Source organism: Protomyctophum parallelum (genome assembly GCF_964188405.1).
Source record: "Protomyctophum parallelum genome assembly, chromosome: 10".
NCBI classification, from domain to species: domain Eukaryota; kingdom Metazoa; phylum Chordata; class Actinopteri; order Myctophiformes; family Myctophidae; genus Protomyctophum; species Protomyctophum parallelum.
Genome location: NC_139704.1, coordinates 38517240 through 38532255, shown reverse-complemented (window position 1 = coordinate 38532255; position 15016 = coordinate 38517240). Strand labels below are relative to the sequence as shown.

The window sequence follows — 15016 nt, the reverse complement described above, 5'->3', positions numbered from 1 at the left end:
ATATTAGGTGTGTGTGCGTGTGTGTGTGCAATTGTGCATGTGACAATGTACAAAGAAAAAGATCACTTCTCATGGTCTCTTCCTCTCTGGGTTCTGAACAACAAACAAGGCGATGCAGCCCTCATCTCTTTGCCACTGGTACCTATAGCAGAAGCAAGTCATGTAAAGAAATATCAAATATACCCAGCAATAGGATTACAGTCAATTAAGTCAATAAAATGTTTTATCTACACATACAAATGCTTGTATTTTTTGAAATAGTCTCATATTCTTTAAATAGCAAGACAAACACATGAATTCATATATCAAGAAACACTATTTAAACACATTGAAATCAAACCTGTCCCTATATCATCAGCCTGTGTTTGGCCTTATGAAGCCTATGAACAGATGTATGCATTTTATTATTTTATATATGACGAGCGACTGATATCCCACTTACTGGCTCTGCTCAGGAATGAGAAGACTGTCTCCGGAATAGAGAGAGAATGTCTGGTCATTCAGAGTCACATTAGAGGAACCTTCCTGAGAGAGAGAGAGAAGGGGGAGTATGCATTTAGGACACGGTCTGTCCAAAGTCTCCCAACACTTCTTGTGATATGACGTGCTAAAATGAGGATTGGAGTATGTGATGGAATCCTGTTAACATCACGTACTCCAAGAAGAATATGACATGTACTGATGTACAATGTCCATGTACAATGTCCATGTACAATGACGACACAATTACAGTATCTTTGAAATAGTACTGGGAATTGAAGAGAAAAGTCACCCAAGTGGTGATCATGGATTATAAAGGAAAGATCAAGCCACTAAATATAACAATGAATTATGTGGATCCCATATCCACATGTTAATGGCAGGACTCCAGTGTCGATCTGATTCATTTGGCCAGCCTGTTATGTCAGCCATATGCCAGTCTACTCTATGACATATCTACGGTATTATAAAATTAAGCTTGTACATCTCCAAAGATTATAGGAAATGCTGGGGGGAAAAATCTACTTGTGGCTGTGTCAGCCTGTGTGTACTGATCAGTCGAGCAGTTTGTGAGATTAGCACACAGACACACAGACAATCTTTTTTTAGACGAGCCACTGAGTAAAAACATACTGTATGCATATCTCTGCTGTAAAAAGAAACCACCTACTGTAACTTCAAAATGTAAAAGCGCTTTTTAATACTTTTCATTGGTTCAATATGTTTTTTAACTAACGCACAGATGTAAACGGTGTTCAATAGCATTGATTCATGAAAACAAAAGATGGCTAAACAGGTGGAGTTTCCAGCCCATAGACCCCCGCCCACTCCACTGAGCGAGCTAGAGGCTCAGTCTTGACAATCGGGCTAGGAGTTAGCTGGTTTGCCAGATAGTTTGAGGATCCAATGGAGTTAGGAGGTTTTCGTCGAAGCACATTTTAATACTTTCCATTGGTTCCACTGGTTCAATATTTTACACAGACGTAAAGGGTGTTCAATAGCATTGCTTCATGGAAAAATCGCAAACCTCAAAAATGGAGTTACAGGTGGTTTCTTCCAGACAGCAACGATTATACAGTATCTGCTGTGAATAATTACCAGCTGCCATATCCACACGTCACTTTGTTGTTTGCACTTCAACGTCACCCCAGATCCATACAGCATTGTCTGTACAGTAACAGAAAAAGTGAGCTTGTGTGATTATCATTGCCAATCACCAGTAGAATCAGCAGCATCATGTTACTGCCGGTGCGTACTCACGGCATGTGTGGGAGCCAATTCAGCCAAACTCACTGTAACTTGAGTCTTCTCTTGCCAAAACATGACCACAACACCGGTACCATTTCTTAGAATTGTTGAAACAAGTTGTGACGAGACTCAGTGACATTTCTGAACTTTAATAGTGTTAACTGAAACTTAGTTGATATCTGGTATTAAACTAGAGACAAATGTTGAATTGTGAAAGAATAAATGACTGTCTGTGCATGGTCCAACTAGAGTACATCGAATAATGACGGTATTTTAACATGAATGAGCCAGGGAAGAGGAACATTTTTTTCGGACGATTCCTGTCTTTCCTGGGGTCCCATCTCACCTCAGTCTCAAACTGTGCTCCAAACATATCAATGGGCCTTCCGCTGGCCAAGGAAGGCCTCTGTTTCTCCAGCCAGTCTTTGAAGCAGAAGGGTGACATAACATTCATGGTGTTCAACTGGAATGGAGGCTGTCTGAAGACCTCATCTGCTCAGCCACACACAGACATATGGATGGACACAGCGTCATTTACATCTCTCAAGATACTGTAGGTTAACAATAATTAAACCGGTAGCAATTTAAATATTTCGCTGAAGAATGGACACAGTCTGTATTGCCTGGAAAACTCAGAGGCAGGCAGTGCAGGGGGACTTTCATGCCTAATTTACTGTATACTCTAGTACGACAGTGTCGCTTGTCACTTGCCTGCAAGCAACACTGTTGTGTGATGGAGGACACAAGCAGGATACAATCTCTGGATAACAGAGGTACTGTATATAGGCCTACGGGTGATGCCAGAGATGAATTCCATATTCAGAATGTGCAGTTTGTGAACATACGTGTTTATGTATTTGAAAGCATTTCAAGACCTCTATACCCCAGAGGAATTTGACCATGAGTGAGCAGATTTATACAGTTGAAATCTCAGCTATTTATTCTTATAATAATTAGAAATGGCAATATAAGACGGTGCCTCAACAACTCACTTGGGTCAGGTTTCCCAGTTCTGTATTGCTTTGACGCCGTGAACCTGCGAGAACCAAGCACAGTCAGTAGCCATACAACTGAAGGGCTTGTCATTCACACAGGAAGCAACTGACTGATGCCGGTGTAGTAATTCAATTTCAATGAGAGGTGAGCGTTCAGTTAGGACTTAGGAGTATAGTTTTCTATGCGATATACGCATATAAATACAGCTAATCACATGAGGAGAACAGGGTTTTGTCGTTAATGCATGAATTAGAAATGTCTCACTCTTTGATTATAGGCACCAGCTGGGTTCCCAGGTTCTCACAGTAGAACCACTTCTCAAATAAGATGTCTGTAGAGTTATCCACGTAGTACCTGAATGCACAGTAATGTCATGTCATTATTAAAATATACAGTGTGTTCATTTTACCCTTCAATATCTCCAAAATCTCCAATATCTCCAAAATGGACTCTGACGACCCATTTTTATATATCTTGACATGGAACTTAATTCTTTAACTGCCGGATAAGGGATATCCCGTTTTTTCAAATTAGAAACGTCCGCCGAATACTAGATATCCTGTATTTGATCGCTTTATTATATCAATATGAAGCGGCTACACTGCAAACAAGCCTGCAGCAGTGGCACCGTTAGGCGCTCTAAAGTGCAGGGACATTTTCATTTTTCCCCCTGCTGCTTAAATAAATAAATAACTAGACCAGTCATCCCCTAATAATGCAGGGACATTCAGACTCAAATGACCCCCTCTGGCGCCTATGGCCTGTAGTCATGCCCCGGTTGCTATGCAACGCCTCTGTCACCCCCAGCACCAGGATTTTTGCACACGGCCCCCATAGAGCACCAGTCAAAGTAGGATCTAAATTGCATTGTATCTCTGAAACTCTATCCGTGGTTTTGAAAAAACATCCGATGTTTGGATGTGATTTGTGATTTTTCACCCACTGGCGATCGACATATTACCGTTTCTGGCGAAAGGTAAACATTGTAAGGTACTGCTAGCATTAGCCGTTTCTTCTTCTCTCAGTCTGGGAGGCCGGGAGACCGGATGTGAATAACTAGATAATAGATATCGTCATTTCCGTCGGCAGGGTTTAACTACCTCCAAAGACCACTATGTGGCAGCCAAAGAAGGAATAACTGTGAGTGTAACTGTAAGTGAAGATATAGACACATTCCCCTGGTCGCAGCCAACCTCTCAGCGGTGGTTCAGGACCTTTCACTGCTTCGTCTCCGCTACCGCGGTCCACTGAGCGGTGCCGTAATTATACTACTAAATGCGCAACGAAATTCGGGCGGGCGTTCGTATTTGACATTCCCGATTCTCTCCAAAGTTGAATTTTGCCACTACTGTTGGAGCAGCCATAAACTACACAGGTTCATCCCGATGTTCTGGGCATCTTTGTAAAGTTAGTGTTAGTAAAAACAGGTAAAGGAGTAACGTTTGAGCAGACTAACATCAGTCACTTTTCCATTCAATGTAGTAGAAGAGCTGACTGTGTACAATGCAGATATCTTGTCTCTGCCTACAGGAAAATACGTTGGCTGCAACCAGGGGACCCGTCTCTGAATGTGTATATATGCCATTAAGTGAAGTGGTTAAAGAAAGAAGAAAAGGGGAGGGAGGGCAGTCAGTGAACCTCAAGCAGTCAGTCTCAGTCAGGAGTCTTCTCCTTTCCACTACCAGTCCCACTGTGTTGGCCTGTCTCTGGGGGGAGTGAGGGATCCGAGCTGGCAACAGAAACATCTGAAAGATTGGGATTGTTTGAAAGTGACAGAGTAGAGAGGGTCAATGAAGACTGGTAAAAACTAACTTGATTTGGTGAAGTTTCACATATAAAACAATACAACTAAAATGTAACCAAGGGACATAATTCGATAAAGGTTTGATACCATGTATACTAGGTTGTATACGACTCGTGAGTTACAAAGTGCAAGATCGGAGTATATGGCATGAACCCTAGTTCATGTACCCTGTCAACAAATGACAGGGTAAAGTAAATAGAGAGCAAAGAAATCATGTACAAAGTGACTATGATACCAGGTAAATGAGGTAAATGTCCACATTTCGAGACTGCTCTAAAGCCTAATACTCTGTAGTACCATTGTATAATTCACCTTCAGATTTTCAAGCAGGCTGTGGTTCAACCAGTGGTCCCTTAGAATCTAAGGGTAATCTAAGGCTTAGATTACCTGATTATATTGCGGAGCCACCGTAACTTGGTCAAAAATAGTCACACTTGCTTTCATCTTGTTTGTCTGTTTTAAACAAATATTATGGGATCTGCAGGTATGAGCAGATGAGCTGAAAACAAGTCACATCAGCTAAAAAAGTAAATGGTAGATCTCACCTCCCCCTCTTTGATGTGCACATCCTTGTGTTTGCCATTTTCTATCACCTTCAGACACATGTCTCCTCTCACCTGGTAGAACAACTGCGCATGGAGGAAGACAGCAGAGAAAGTAAACAAGTATAGGCTATCTACTGTAGTTTTAGTCTGTTTTAGTGTACACCTAATATATGTAATGATACATATAACTTTTTTGACCATTTTGTCTATAAATGGTGCACTAGAAATGTAATATTGTGACTCATTTTCAGAAAGTCCCTCATCGTTCAATGATTTACCCTGGGCCATCCCAAACTAGCATCGTTCATGACATTTATCTGTTCTATATTTTGTACACAGCATATCATTTTTGTCTGGCATATCAGCTTTTTTTGTTGCTAAAAGAGGTATCAAGAGATAAATGAAATACTCATTTCTATACTGTATAAATGCAGACTATGCATTGACCTGGCTGCAGAGGCCATTATTCATAATTGGCCTCATACTGATGCATTCTTGCAGATAAATGAAATAGAAACATGAAGCAAGAAAGGACACATGCATGCATGTGCGTGCACACACACACACACACACACACACACACACACACACACACACACACACACACACACACACACACACACACACACACACACACAGTTAAAGTAAAAGCAGGATTTTGCTGTGTCCACCTGTGCATAAAATCTTTCATAATCTCATTGTCCATTCATTAACCTCCCTTCTATACTTGTCACTGTGCAGTTCACATGAGCTGAAATAAAAGAACAGCAACAAAACCATGCAGCTATGGACCCCAGCAAAGTCAATAGACAGACAGAGGGGGGAACTATCTGTTCCAGGGGGATTGAAATGTCATTACAAGGTACAAACATGTTGGACTGGCTAATTCATTAACCCATCAGGTGGACTATGCATGAAAAGATAATGTCCCTATTCTGAGGCATTCACAGAAAATTGCTGGTCTCTTTAGTATAGACTAGCGGTTAAAAAAAAGGAGGGGGCCTAAAATATAGAGCCCTGGTGGACACCGCTCAATGAAGTGCTGTATATAGGCGTTTATGTTAATATTAATCACATTATGGCAGCATTCCTTAATATATATTTGAAGCCATAGACATTATGCAACCTTTGTGTTACTTTAACATCAACACTAAATATTAAATATTAAATATATTAGTTCTGTATAATAAATTGTGTATCAAGTCATGTCATGTTAGTTTTACATGTAGGCCTATGTTGTGTCACACATGCATGTCAACATAATACGATTTTATGTCCTGTTGGAAAATATATCAATATCGCAACAATGTGAGGCAACACCCTATTTGCAAGAATTCAGTTGAGGAGACACACCACCTTCTCTGTATCTGTTATAGTTCTATTAACCTTTCAGAGTAGGCTAGCGCTGAGAAAACAGCATACTTTCATGTGGCACCACCTCTTACATGCATGCCTCGATAATGGCTGACACAATTATATCAAAGTTACACTTTGATCAACTTAATTTCTTGAATGATAAAAATGTAAAATTCGAGAAATTATGTATTATTTTCCTGTCCTGGGTGCCAAAGCCGAGAAAGCAGAGATTTTGTGTTTTCAGTGTTAAACACTAGACTAGAGGGCGCTTGTCGGTTGTCGCCACCGTTTGAATGATCCTCGGTTGCTAGGAGACACATACAACAGGCAGGAACCGGACATGGGAAGAAAAAAGAAATGTGTTATCTGATTCAGATTTTTTTTTTTTTCCCAGCCTGTGTTTTTGGTCAAAATCAACAATGGTAGCGGTTGTTTTTTGAGGGGTGATAGCCCCTCCTATGTCAAGCTTTTGGTGTGTGTAAAGTAACCCACATTTTTGTCCTAACATGAAATGCCATTGACAATGAATGGACAATTTTGAGTGTTCCAGTAAACACAAACATTGCGTAACGCAAACATTAAAGATGAAGGTGAGGACGCAAATTCTGATTGGCCGGAATGAGATGATGTATGATGATGTACGATAAGAGCGCCCCTCACTTCACACAGGTGTGACTTTTCTCTCCCTGTGTGAAAAGACGTGCCCTGTCTTCACATGTAGTTTTGTTTACATCTTGGACACATCCCGCGTGCAGTGGCTCTTAAAAAATACAAAATCTATACAGCTTTTGTCCCCACACGTCTCATATTTGCCATTGAAAATGAAAGGAGAAATTAGGTCAAATGTCTGCCAAATATGACATAAATTTGTGGCAACACAAACATTAAATGCCATTGATAATGAAGGGAAAATGTAGACATCATATTTAGACGAGCAAATCAGCTAACCAATCACATAAATTCAGTTGTGAATTCAGTTGTTGATATGAGATGATGTATGATGATGTATAACGATGAGAGCGTGCCCCTCACTTCACACAGGTGTGACTTTTTATCCAATCCAGCTAATCACTTGTGGCATCCTCAATTTTCTGTCCTCACTTTTTGAGGGGCTTTTAGTGTATGTTCATAAACTTTGTCACAAACATTAAATTCCTGTTGACAATGAATGGACAATTTTACGTCATAGTGTCAAAGCAAATAGACATGGTCTCTTACGTCTTGATGATGTACGATGATAAGAGCGCCCCTCACTTCACACAGGTGTGATTTTTATCCTCAATATGTACATTGCTCAGGCAATCAAATCATCGCTATGGGGTACACCCAAACACACAAAGCTGGGCATCTCCTGAAGAAGGCCCAGAAGAGGCTGTAGCTTCCTCAGGCAACTGAGGAAGTTCAGACTTTCAAGGACCATGATGGCTCAGTTTTACACAGCCATCATTGAGTCCATTCTCACTCACTCCATCATCACCTGGTTCTCCGCTGCAGCTGCGAAAGGTCTCGCCAAGCTGCAACGGGTGATACGCTCTGCAGAGAGGGTGATTGGCCGTCCTCTGCCCTCCCTCAAGTCCCTGCACGACTCCAGTAGCCTGGTTAATAAACCAGACTAATTGCAAACGGCTGATTCGGTCTGGTTTATTAACCAGGCTACGACTCCAGGGCATTGAAGAGAGGAAGGAAAATCATGGCCGACCCCTCCCACCCTGGCCACGGCCTCCTCACCCTGCTCCCCTCTGGGATACGGTTGCGGCTGCTGAAGGCTACAAAAGTCCGCCACAGACTGAGCTTCTTCCCCTCAGCCGCCAGGCTGCTAAATGACTCTTTTTTGCACTATTCCATAAACTCTGCACTTTATATTTATACTTCCTGCACGGTGTTGTATTTGTGTTGTTGTTGTTTTTCGTTATATGTGAAAAAAGGAAAAATAAATGCACACATGTCAATGTCAAAGCAAATTCCTATGTGTCTTACACAATGGCTAATAAAGGTATCTGAATCTGAATCTGAATAGGGTTGCAGATTAATTATATAATATATAATTATATAATGAATTAATACCTGGCACTCAAAGAGAGACAAGCCTGCACATAGATTACAGGGTTAGGGTTAGTGCACGTGTGTGTGTGTGTGTGTGTGTGTGTGTGTGTGTGTGTGTGTGTGTGTGTGTGTGTGTGTGTGTGTGTGTGTGTGTGTGTGTGTGTGTGTGTGTGTGTGTGTGTGTGTGTGTGTGTGTGTGTGTGTGTGTGTGTGTGTGTGTGTGTGTGGGGGCAGGGTAGGGTAGGGTAGGGTAGGTCTGCAGTTCAATTGAGGCCAAAATGATGTATTAACTGGTTAGCTGTAGGCCTAATTAATACTCACCTCCTCTCCTTCCTCTATATGGTAATCCTTCCTGGTGTTGGGTCCTCCAACATACATGATGTTCAGCTGGCAAAAGTGCCTGAGCACAGAAAAACAAACTTCATTTAGTCATTTGTCTGTTCTGTGAATTATTTTATCGTCACATCACACCAATACAATACAGTGTAAAAGAGTGGGTGAAGTTAATTTTGTCCAAGCTCTCAACATTGCATTTATAGCAAGAGAAGGGAGAATTAGAGGAAGAAACATAACACAGGTCAAACTAGATTCTGATATAGATTGAATCTTAAATAGATTGCAATTTTGGGAAATTGCAAGTGTGGTTGCACTGACTGGATGCCACGAGGAAACCATTGGGAACTGAATTACGACTTACCATTTATATTATATATTGTGATGTCATGTGAACAGTGACAACAGTGAAGCATGACCAAAAGCTTAACTTTTTTGTTATCAGACGAAGAACAATATATATAATATGTTGGGCAGTCAAATCCAAAGCTCAATATACAGTAATAATAATAATAATAAAACTTTATTTGTATAGCACCTTTCATGACATGAAATCATAGACTGTAAAAAATATGGACAAAGCGTTCGCCGGGTCTAACATGGACGTAAAATGAAGCCTGTTATTCCTGCACTGTAAGTCGCCATCTTTCTAGATCCGTTTGGTACCAGCTGGCCATTGGCTGGCTCCGTTTTGGACCAGCTGGCCATTGGCTGCCCAGACAACGAGGCGGGACTTCCCCCCTTCTTCTCCGTTGGTTTTTATTTTGACTCGAGTGGGAGGGGAATCCCGATCATAGACTGTAACGGTAGCCACGCCCCTCAGAACATACGCGATGTTTTTTTTTCTTTATGGTCATTTTTTTAATTAATGGGACCATAATTTTCCAAAAAGAATATTATGACATTAGAAATGAGAAAGTATTCATGACCATGTTTATTAAGGTAATACAGTCTAGGTGAAGTTGGGCCAAAATACATGGGCCTCTATGGAGCTATGGGGCTTTTTGGGTCCAGTCCAGCGCCACAACAGGCCATTATATGAACTACCGATTTCAAATGAGGCTTCACGAAATATCTGGCTGACTGCCCCCCTGCATGAAATGCAGCTCAAAGTGCTTTACAGAACAATGGAGAATAAAAGAAAAGCAAGGCAACGACAAAAAACAAGCAGTAATGCAATACAGTGAGGACATGAATAACAAAAAATAAAAAATAAATAAAATATCAATTAAAAGCAATGTTGTAGAAGTGGGTCTTGAGCTGAGCTTTAAAAATGTCTACAGAGGCTGCCTGACGAAGGTACAGTGGGAGCTTGTTCCATGCCGACGGCCCGTAGAAGCAAAAAGCTGCTTCCCCGTATTTTTTTGTTGCCATTTTTTTAGGCAAAGCGAGCAGGCCAGCAGTGGAAGACCTTAGGGGGCGGTTTGGGACATATTTAGGCAGGCAGTCATGTAGGTAGGAAGGTGCGAGACCATTGAGAGCTTTATAGACAAGTAAAATAATTTTAAAATCAATCCTAAAAACAACCGGAAGCCAGTGCAGTGATGCCAAAACTGGAGTAATATGTTCTCTCATCTTAGTTCTAGTTAAAACTCTGGCTGCTGCATTTTGGACAAGTTGTAATCTGTCAGTTGTTTTCTTAGGCAGTCCTGAAAAAAGTGCATTGCAGTAATCAAGCCGAGAAAAAACAAAGGCGTGGATTAGCGTTTTTGCATCGTCCAAGGACACATAGGCTCTGATTCGTGCAATATTTCTAAGGTGAAAAAAGGCAATCTTGGTAACATGATTAATGTGTGAATTAAAATTAAATTCAGAATCAATAATAACCCCCAGGTTATTTACTGTACTGTTACTTTCTACAGTCAGGTTGCCAAGTCTGCTTAATATTGATTCTTTCTGTTCACTAGAACCGATTATGAGAACTTCTGTCTTATCCTCATTTAGATTGAGAAAGTTCTCACTCATCCAACATTTGATGCTAGACAGACAGGTAACCAGCGGGTCTAAAGCACAGGGATCATCTGGAGCCACAGAAAGATATAGTTGGGTATCATCAGCATAGAAATGAAAATTGACTCCGTGATTGGCAATGAGTTCGCCCAATGGGCCAAGAATCGAGCCCTGTGGAATACCAGAACTGATGTCGTGTTTGTCTGAGTCAAACTCGGCTAGATTGACAAAGTAACTTCTATTTGATAGGTAGGAGGAAAACCAGGACAGGGCCGTACCAGACAGGCCTATCCAGTGCTCCAGACGCTGTATTAAAATTGAATGATCAATCGTGTCAAATGCAGCCGTTAGATCTAGAAGTAAGAGAACGGATACATGTTTCTTGTCAGCAGACACCCTAAGATCATTCATTACTTTTACAAGTGCTGTTTCTGTACTGTAACCTTTCCTAAAGCCAGATTGGAATTTGTTGTGCACATTATTGTTCTGTAGAAACACATCCAATTGATGAAAGATGCATTTTTCTAAAACCTTGCCCAGAAAGGGTAGATTTGAAATGGGTCGATAGTTACCCAAAACAGAGGGATCAAGATTGTGTTTCTTGAGAAGGGGCTTAACTACAGCAGTCTTCAGTGAGTCTGGGAAGACGCCTGATTGTAGCGAGCTGTTTACAATTTTTAGGATATCTCCAATCACACTGTCTAAGACCTCTTTGAGAAAGGTGGGTGGTGGGTATCCAATGAACAGGAGGATGATGTCATCTGTGATATGGTTTTGCGGAGTTCGTCTTCATCAATTGCGCAGAACGATAATAGGCTCCCCCTGGAGAGATCTACCCTGGGACCATTAGCTGCTGTTTGAAGGTTTGCACTAGCAGCAGCACCATTCATAATATCAGCTCTAATGTTAAAAATGTTGTTGTCAAAAAAGCATGCAAACTCCTTACACGTAGCTTTAGAGGCCGGGAATGACTGCTTGTAGGACTGGGGGGAGGTTAAAAGAGAGAACTCGTCGGCTGCAGAAGAGCTAAAAAACGCTTTTTTATGGTATATTCAGTGATGTTTTTCTCTAGATCAGAGTCATATTAAAACACAGCAGATAGTGGTCTGATAGCTCAGGCCTTTCAATAGTCCTTTCCACAGTGATGTTCAGCCCTCTAGAAATCACCAGGTCCAGAGTGTGCCCATGTTTATGTGTAGGCCCAACAACATGTTGGATAAATTCAAAGGAGTGCAATAACTCTAAGAAACCCATAGCCATAGCATCTGTAGCATCATCCAGGTGAAGATTAAGATCACCTGATATAAGAGTTCTGTCATAGTTAGTGGAGCAGATAGATAAATGTTCTGATATTTCTGTTAGAAATATTGCTTTACTGCATTTTGGCGGGCGATAAATGCTAATCATTGGCATAGAGGCTTGACCATGTAGTATAGTGGCCTGGTATTCAAAGGATGTAAAGCTGCCAAGGGTCAGAGCCTTGAATTTTAACGTGTCTGAAAAAATAATTGCCAGTCCACCTCCTTTCTTAGCCTCGCGAACAGAGTGAATGAAACTGTAGTTTGCGGGACAGGCTGGCGCTAGGAGAACAGCTCCATCTGAGCCAAGCCATGTCTCTGTTAGAAAGATTATATCTAGCTTCTCTTTACAGATTATATAATTTACAGAGGAGGACTTATTTGTTAGTGACCTGATGTTAAACAAGGCAAGGTTAAGCTTGTTATCACTTTTTTTTTTAGGCCTACACAAAATGTACTGTATATCATTAAAATACTATTCCGTCCCCTGTGATGTCATGTGGGTCAATACATCATCATCATATGTCATCATCAATACTTAATAGTGGGTGCAGCAGCACTGAGCTCACAGTTACCTCAAAAGCACTGCTCACTTCACACTGGGGTGCCCTTAGGGAAGCCAGAATTCCGCCCCATGTGATGTTATGTGGGTCAATACATCATCATCATACTGTACAGTACAGTATATATGTTTTTTCAGGACAATTTTGAAAGAAACCAGTGATTCACATCTTTTAATGGATCGGTGTCAGGGTATTGCAAATTTTGATGTCAGAATGAGAATTTTCCCATGTTTGTTCTACAGTGGCTCCCTCTAGTGTTGTGGCTGTGGGTGTCACTCACTTTAGAGAAGTAGTCAGGTCAGGAGGGCACTGTCCCCTTGACTATCTCAAATATCAATCCCATTTGTATTGTATTTACCCTGGGCCATCCCAAACTAGCAAAGTGTATTGGAATTAAGGCTTAAGGCAGAGAAGTAGTTGTATCAGTTTGTTTTGGGAGGTATGAATGACACCTATAGTTTGTTTATGGCTTTTCTGCCTTTATTGATACTATCAAGTGAAGACAGACAGGAAAGAGGGAGAGAGAGAAGGGGAGAGACATGCAGCAAAGGTCGTCATGAACGGGCCTCTAACACGCAACACGCTGTCAGGCCAAAGCCTATGTGTGGTATGCACCCGGACCACTTGGCCAGAGGGCGCCCCTGAAGCCTATAGTTTTAGTGACAGATAGGAGAACCAAGAGGAGAAAGCATAGTCAAAATGGCATTGAATGAGAGCTCCAGCTTGAGTCTTGACTCTTGAGAGAACTTTGTTTTTGTTTACAAAAGACTTAATCCTGCCCCCAAATATCGTTTTATTATAGACTATAAAATCACAGTATGTATCACAGTATCGTGTGCATGGTTTAAGTGACATGGATTCAAAAAACTAAAACTAATAAACAGGGCATCAGTTATAAAATCAAATAGCAGCCTGTATAAACCATGGTTTCATGCTCATATTGGCATGTTTAAATAATATTTAACCAGCTGCATAAGTGAATAAGTGACGAACATTGTTGTGTAGCGATAATACTGACAAATGTGTGCTGTAAGGTAGCCTATGACAGATTTTAGAAGCAGGCAGAGGTAGGAGGCATAATGATGGTGATAGAACAGTACCTTGTTGTGATGCAGCAGTGATCATTAGATAGACATGGGATTAGTAGAAGGTGTTACTCAACAGACAAACTCACTTTTGTTTTTACAACTCGCATAACTTGACATGAAACTCTACTTACATGAGCTTGTTGCATACAGGCGGTACAAATGCATTCTCATTCTCCAAAATCCACTGCTCCACATTCACAAGAAGAGGACGCTCACTCATTGTTACAAACTTCCACAACAATGTTATAGCAGTTGCTACTATATCTACTCACTCGGTATTCTCAATCCCAAACACTCTCACAGGTAGGCTAGTTTGTAAAAGTCCAAGACTTTTAAGAGGGGATAAGAGGGGAGGAGTTTGGTTCACCAGACTGGTGAAAGGTTGCTTTCCCTTATAATAAGTTATCTAGTACTGAAGGTGATGTGACGTTTATCGATTGTGTATTCATGCAGGGTGTACTATTTCAACATTTATTTAAGTCTTAATAGTCCTCAATAGTCCACTGGAAAAGACTACAGAGAGTTGTCAAGGTATGACCTTCATTTAGAGGGTCTTTAGAGTTTTCCTTTCAGGAGCTTTCTTTTCCATGAAGCACAGGGGTGTGCTACAAGACAACAATTAAATATAATCATGTTGTTACTACAATAAACAACATATAGCCTACTTGCTGTATCTTACAGCGTTTCTCTTATGTACTGTATCTGTACTTTCACTGCTGTGGTGATTGACCCCCGCCCCCCCTGCAGGATCAATAAGGGTAGAGTCTATACACTGTATCTATCTCTGTCTCTCACCGAACTAAGAATGCTTTCATATTCTAGATAAAAATGGAATGCATTGGAATAAACTAACAAATAATAATAGACCTAATCATAAACATCGCAAAATAGCAGCCAAGTTGGTGGGTTGAGAAAAAGGAGAAATGTTTCTTTACATTTGGATAATGGATTAATGTCAGCAGAAGAGCTTCATTTGAGTGATTGAGTCAGTTTGGTCAGTGGTGTGCCAATGACTTTGTAACATGTCCATACAATCAAACATGGGTCTTTCATTTCTTTTTTAGATTAGTTTAATGGTATCATAGCTTTAATCAGACCAGGCATATATATTCCAATTTGATCTGCCCCTAAGCAAACATAGCTGACCAGAGCTAAGCAAACCCTAGAATGAGGAAAATATTTAAATTAATTAACAGTTTATTTATACTTAAAAAGGCCCACTGACTGTTGAGGCCCCCAGTCACCTGACCATGCCTAACGACAGTGTCTTTGATTAGAAAATAAATACTCTTCTGATTTAACATCCAGTAGA

General features: G+C 40.8%; 1 protein-coding gene across 1 annotated transcript; it reads right to left on the bottom strand.

Annotated features, from left to right (window-relative positions):
- Positions 1-69: 69 nt before the first annotated feature.
- haao (3-hydroxyanthranilate 3,4-dioxygenase) lies at positions 70-13924 on the bottom strand (the record flags this gene model as incomplete). Its single annotated transcript, XM_083774508.1, has 10 exons — positions 70-142; positions 443-525; positions 1579-1647; positions 2075-2220; positions 2721-2764; positions 2989-3078; positions 4363-4469; positions 5074-5157; positions 8794-8872; positions 13836-13924. The coding sequence occupies 10 exons, from the start codon at positions 13922-13924 to the stop codon at positions 70-72; spliced, it is 864 nt and encodes a 287-aa protein (XP_083630634.1).
- Positions 13925-15016: the final 1092 nt, after the last annotated feature.